The 6972-nt window shown below is 37.6% G+C and overlaps 1 protein-coding gene and 1 pseudogene across 2 annotated transcripts in view; both read right to left on the bottom strand.

Annotated features, from left to right (window-relative positions):
• The window catches only part of NEK4 (NIMA related kinase 4), a 35091-nt gene that overhangs the window by 23479 nt on the left and 4640 nt on the right, over positions 1-6972 (bottom strand). For both annotated transcript variants that reach the window (XM_023512984.1, XM_023512983.1), the window contains exons 3-6: positions 5016-5213; positions 4728-4835; positions 2594-2748; positions 334-475 (exon numbers count right to left, since the gene is read on the bottom strand). In XM_023512984.1, coding sequence (XP_023368752.1) covers positions 334-475; positions 2594-2748; positions 4728-4835; positions 5016-5213 — 603 coding nt within the window. The remainder of the gene's footprint in view (positions 1-333; positions 476-2593; positions 2749-4727; positions 4836-5015; positions 5214-6972) is intronic.
• LOC100950411 overlaps positions 5658-6972 on the bottom strand; it is a 2336-nt pseudogene continuing 1021 nt past the window's right edge.

A 6972-nucleotide genomic window follows, 5' to 3' on the forward strand; every position in this document is an offset into this window, starting at 1 on the left:
CCAGCTACTTGGGAGGCGGAGGCAGGAGACTCGCTTGAGCCCAGGAGTTGGAGGTTGCTGTGAGCTGTAATGCCACAGCACCCTACCCAGGGGGACAGCTTGAGGCTCTGTCTCAAAAAAAAAAAAATAAATAAAGAATAGTTTGACAGCCCACTTTGGTTAAAGTGGCTAAATGAATCACCTTCATCTGTATTTGTACTTTACAATAAGGAATTGCATAATAGAATCTCTACTAAAGCATACTCATTCAATTTCACACAAAATAATTTACTTAACTTGCCTATTTTTTAAAGTATAATTTCTAAAACGGGTACTCTTTAAAATGAAACATACCATTATATATGTCTTGAAGCCCTCAGAAGAGTGTATTTGGGGGTGGATTACTTCGTGATTTGATTCTGCCTTTCCAAAAACCACTGTAGCAACAGGCTTGGATTTAGCATCACCATTTTTAATGTTATTTTTGGAGGTTTTCCTTTATGAAGAAGAAAAGAAAGAAGAGTTATTAACAATATATTCAAGATTAACGGTTTTTATGTGTATGTGGAAATGTATGTAACTTTACATTCCCTTATAGAACTGCACCATTTATAGAGAACAATCTTCTAAAAACCTAGGGGACGTCTATAGAACAACCAACCAATAGTCTTTGAATAATCAAGGCCATAAAAAACAAAGAATGTGATAAATTAACATAGACCAAAAGATAAAATATAATTTGGCATTCTGGATTGGAACCTGAAATAGAAAAAAAAAAATTAGAGGAAAATTTTTGTCTGGAGTTTTATAATGTTCCAATGTTGGTTTTTTAGTTTTGACAATGCATCATGGTAATGTAAGATGTTAATCACAGAAGGAACTAGGTGGGGGGGATAAAGGAACCCTCCATACCATCTTTCCAATGTATTTCTTAATCTAAAGTTATTCTAAAATAAATATGCTATTTGGAAATTGCCTCACATACAGAACAGGGTAAGTTTCATTTTCAAGTTTCACATGTTTGTAATAATGCCACAACTTCTTAGCCAAGTTTGAGAGTAAAAATGATTCAGCTGATATACTCAGTACTGACTTGCAGAATAAATGTATACAGAATAATATCCCCAACTATTTTAGAGTGTCATTTCTAAAACTGGGTAAACCTCTAGAGAATTCAAGGGGACTGTGGAAACCAGCACAGTGGAAGGCCCAAGGTCTGTTTAGTGGCAAGGTATAGAGAATGTGAACAAAAGATGGCCCTTCTTTATCCCCTGGGCCTCTCCAGCATTTTTCCTATTTAACATAACCCAAGGCAGGAGAAGTAGCCAAAGACATCATGACAGTCTTGTCCAGCCTAGAACACCTGTCTGGTGAAGATAGAACCTGCAAATCAAAGAAAGGAATTCTTCTCTTGAGAAATTACGCAAATGAAGACAGAACCTTATGAAAACTCTTAGAAATCTGAGCATGATTTTCAGATGGGACTATTATTTTACATAGTAAATAATGTAATAGGTTTCTCAGACAACCTAAAGGTTGTCTAAAATATACACCCCTTTAAAAGAGACTCTATACATCTTGGAATCCCTTTGAGGAATAGTATAGTGGCTCTCTAAATGATTCTCTAGCATTCTGCTTTTAGCAATTAGCAAACTAAATGTCTATGTGAAGGATGGCAGTATATGCTACCCCTAAATATGTTACTTTGGCTACTTTACCCCAAAATATGCTATTTTGAGGTAAAGGCTCTTTAAAAACTGGATTCAAGAAGTGCACCGTGACCCTCCCCTTTTCCTTCCTGATAGCAGGAGCTAAAACCTCCATATAGGATATGTCTTCTCTATACCACAAAAAAAGTAACAGAGCTGTGGCCAGGCACAGTGGCTCATGCTATAATCCTAGGACTTTGGGAGGCTGAGGCAGGAGGATTGCTTGAGGCAAGAGTTCAAAACCAGCCTGGGCAATACAGCAAGATCTCCTTTCTTAAAAAAAAAAAAAAAAAAAAAGCTGGTCAGCTGTGGTGGCATACACCTATAGTCTTGGCTACTTGGGAGGCTGAGGCAGGAGGATTGCTTGAGCCCAGGAGTTTGAGGCTACAGTGAGCTGTGACTGCACCACTGAACTTTAGCCAAGGTAATAAAGTAAGACCCTGTCTCAGAAAAAAAAAAAAAAAATTAAAAAAGAGAATGGAGAGTTGAGACTGAGAGAATTATGACAAACAGGCCCATTAAAATAATTCTATCTTCCTTTAGTTGCCACATAGTTTAGTTACTTTTCCACAAATACCTCTCTTCATTCAATCTAGCATAAAAGCATTTACATTTTGCTACTTCTTTGGGTCTTCATTTCCTTATGAGGGCTCCTTTGTCACTTAAAACTCATACAAGTATTAAATAAATGTGTATGCTTTTTTCCTGGTAATTTGTCAGTTTAATTCCCAGGCCTAGCCAAAAAACTCTAAGGGTAAAATTTGTCTCCTTTACATATTTTAATCATGCAATTTCATTTCCTGTTTATAAAAACTCACCATAAATTCATGCACATGAAAATTACAGAACCTACCCTTTTTTACTCTATCTATTTAGCCCAGTTATTTGCAAGGGAAGTATCTTACGCCTTTGTGGCCTCCAAAAAGATGGAGATTTGACGCTTTATATAAGGCTGCCTCAGGATGCTCCTCACAGAGGGTCTTTCTTCAGGTCTTTTGCTCAACATTGTTCTTATCAGTTCTGCCAGCTCTGGGCTATAATCTCTTGGCATTGGTGGCAGCTACAAAGAAAAATAATACTGCAATTATGACTAATGGTCTTATGAGACGAAGTAAAAGCTGGTTTAAATAAATGTTAGGTTTCCTACCATTTCCTAATATTTATTTAAAGTCATATATCCAAATAGACAGAAAACAACCAGTATATTAGTCTACAGAAAGTTTTCTGATGCCTTGGTTACAATAACAAGTTGTAAGATTATAAAAGGATATCCTTCAACTCAGTAGTCCCATTTGAGGGCATATTTCTCTCCTTCAGAAATAAGAGTTGCTAAAGATTTATATACCAGGATGTACAATGCAGTATTGTTCTTACAGTAGTAAATAACTGGAAACAACTTAAATGTTCATCCATAGGGAACTTGTAGAATATATTATGGTACAACCTTCCTATAGAATACTAGGCAGCTGCTTAAAAAAGAAAAGACTTACATATTCCAACATGGAAAGATGCCTTCATACATAATGTACTACACTGATTCCATTTCTGTTTCTTTTTTTAAGTATCTGTGCAGATGTGTGTACGTATATATAAACCCAGAGTTATGTCTGTGTAAAGATAGTGAAAAGCTAGGAAGGTCATATACCAGATTACTAGTGTTGGCTATCTCCCTGGCATGGAAGTAGACAAAAAGAGAGGGGAGGCTGGGTGCAGTGGCTCCCGCCTATAATCCCAACACTTGGGAGGCTGAGATGGGTGGATTGCCTGAGCTCACAAGTTCAAGACCAGCAAGAGCAAGACCCCATCTCTAAAAAATAGCCAGACACTGTGTCAGCACCTGTAGTCCCAGCTATTTGGGAGGGTGAGACAAGAGAATTGCTTAACTCCAAGAGTTTGAGATTACTATGAGCTATGACGCCACGCCACGCCACTTTACCAATGATGACAAAGTAAGATTCTGTCTCAAAAAAAAAAAGGGGGGGGGAGAATTTCACTCCTTTCGGTTTGATTTTAAGTAGCAGAATTATGGGCAAATATTACTTTTTAAATGTGTTTTTCGATATTTTCCAAATTAAAAAATTAAATGAGTCTTGGGATAATTTTAAAATCAGTAGGTGATTTATGGCCTTAAAACTTAATAATATGTGGAAGCTTGACATTGTCCAGGGCAAATAGTTTCACAGAACATATAAAAAGAGTCAGTCTGGCATCCATATCAGACATGATAATTTCTGTAGTTCTAACTGGCTACTGATGATTATGATGATCAAGGGAACAAGTTCAAAACAGAGTGGATTCATTTTAAATGGAACTCGTCTAACCATAAGCTACTTAGAAGAAGATACTAACAACCTCCCAGGGCACCTGTATATCCTGTGGATACAGGCAGAGGTTTTCAAAAAGCCAATTCTTTCATGCCATTAAAGCCCCTTTATAGATTAATGTTAAGAAATGACCAATCGGGTGGCACCTGTGGCTCAAAGAGTAAGGCGCTAGCCCCATATACTGGAGGTGGCGGGTTCAAACCTGGCCCCAAAGAAAAACTGAAAGAAAAAAAAAAGGACTGATCCCTTTTCCCTTAGTTTTTGACCTTCCCCACCAGAAGGAACTCGCCATTCTTTCTTTTTTATCTTTTTTTTTGAGACAGAGTCTCACTCTGTTGCCCTAGGTAGAATGTCATGGCATCATAGCTCACAACAACCTCAAACTCTTGAGCTCAAGAGATCCTCTTGCCTCAGCCTCCCAAGTAGCTGGGACTACACAGCACAGCCACAGCCCAGCTAGTTTTTCTATTTTTAGTAGAATGGTGGTCTCACTCTTGCTTAGGCTAATCCAAACTCCTGAGCTCAAGCAATCCACCCACCTCCCAGAGTGCTAAGATTACAGGCATGAGCACCATGCCCATACCACCATTCTTAACTATCCATCCATCATCAATAATTATTCATTCTTATCAAAATCATCAATGATTTTGCCAGTAGCTATCTACAAAGCTGCATTATATAAACCTTGCTCAATTAGTTCTAGTTTATTCCTTACCTTTCCTTCAATAATCCGATAAACTAAAGAATTCATGTCTTTTGCATTAAAAGCATGCTTCAGGGTGGCCATTTCATAGACACAGCATCCCAGAGCCCAAACATCAGACTAAAAAAGAAAAACAGTTAAAAGTCAGAATAGTTTATTTACATGCTTCCCCCTTTAAGGAAAGAAGATATTTTCCTTAAACTGATTCATAGATAATTATTCTGATTTAACTCTTCTGAAAGGTCCTGAAATTATGAATACTTTTCCAGAGACAAGGCAAGTCAACATACACGATCCTACCTTATAGTTATAGGGCTTGTTTGAGAACAACTCAGGACTCATGTAGTAAGGTGTGCCAATGAGGGTGCTAGCCATGTCACAGTGATTCTCTAATACTCGGGCAATTCCCAGGTCACCCACTTTGATGATGTTTGTCCTTGTTAGGAAGACATTCTGAGTTTTCAGATCCCGATGAAGGATGTGTTTTTCATGTAAATACTGAAGAGTGAAATAAAATTTCATCAAATATAAATACACTTATTTATTTATTCTTGGTTTCTTAAATACCATCAGCAATTGCATGAGTTAAAGAGACTTGTTACCTACCTACCAAAACATTATCATTTTATAATCTCTAAATAAAAACTCTAACTTACAACTCTTAAAGAAAACCAATTTCTACATATTAATTTACCCAGTATCCATAAAAACTGTTCTTTGAAACTTTTGACAATAAGCTATTTTGTATGCCATTTTAGCATTACATGGATCTAGTTTTAAAATATGCTTACAAACTCCCACTGAAGGTAGGATAACTCACATGAAGTCAGATGCACATTCCTCTTGGACCCATGAAGTTCTCAGCTTAATATTTTCGTTTTGTTATGCCTACAAATTATACATTTAATAATTCCACAAATTTGGCACAGTTCATGATGACATCTAGGATGTTTTCACCAAACTGTAGACATAAATATGAAAGCCATCATCAAACTTGATGACATAGATGGAGGGCTTGGCTTCTACCTGATCAATGATCATGCCAGTCTTTTTTGAGCCATCTTCTTCAGCATATTTCACTTCTTTGCCTAGGCTGTTCACAACTTCTGTTTCCCTTTCTGCTGGAGATGAATTGTTGGAGTCAGGCATAATGTGAAGGTCTCCTTCTTTGCAATCATCTAAGAGCTGGTAGGAGTTCTAACAAATTTGTGAACTTGCCATTACATGCTTACTTTGGCAGCACTGTCCAAACAACTTAGTAAGGTTTCACAACCTTGGTATATCAGTGTCTCACAGTTGTGTTTGTATTAATATGTGGCGACATCTTGCTAAGTAGCATTCATTATTGTTGTTGCTTGTTTTTATGTACTATCACAAGAATGTTGGAGCTTGAATTAGAGCAATGTACAAACATTCATAAATTTATTATCTTGGCAACAGTGGAAGTGAAATCAGGGACATGTTAGTCCAAGCTTATCGTGACAATGCCATGAAGAAAATGGCAGTGTACAAATGGATTAAACATTTTTCTGAGGGGAGAGAAAGTGTTACTAATGGAGAGAGGCAAGGGCAACCAGTAATGAGCAGAACTGATGAAAATACTGCAAAAATTCATTGCATTGTGAGTCAAAATCATTGGCTGACTGTGAGAAGCAAAGCAGACCAACTAAACATCAATAGAGAAACAGGACAATCTTAACTGAAAATCTTGGCCAGGAACTCATGGCGTTTTTGTTTTGTTTTGTTTTTGAGACAGAGTCTCATTCTGTTGCCCAGGCTAGAGTGCTAAAGTGCTATGGTATCATAGCTTGCATACCTTGCTCATAGTAACCTCAAACTCCCAGGTTCAAGCAATCCTCTGGCCTCAGTCTCCCAAGTAGCTAGGACTACAGGCACCCACCATAATGCCCAGCTAATTTTTCTGTTTAGTAGAGACAGGGACTCGCTCTTGCTCAGACTAGTCTCAAACTCCTGAGCCCACGTAATCCTCCCATCTTTGCCTCCCTAAGTGCTAAGATTAGAGGCGTGAGCCACCACACCCAGCCAACTCATGGCTCTTGGATCATAACAATTCACCAGCTCACATGGCACTGTCTGTGAGTTTTCAGCCAGTAAACAAATAACTGTATTGGAACACTTTATCACCTGATCTGGCTCTCAGTGACTCTTTTCTTTCTTTTTGCTTTTCTTTTTAACTGAGAGTCAGAACATAGACTTTTTTCTGTATATGAAAATAAAAGAAATTTTTTTTTTTTTT

This window comes from Otolemur garnettii, unplaced genomic scaffold (genome assembly GCF_000181295.1).
Source record: "Otolemur garnettii isolate 467f Iridium unplaced genomic scaffold, OtoGar3 scaffold00032, whole genome shotgun sequence".
Lineage (NCBI taxonomy): Eukaryota > Metazoa > Chordata > Mammalia > Primates > Galagidae > Otolemur > Otolemur garnettii.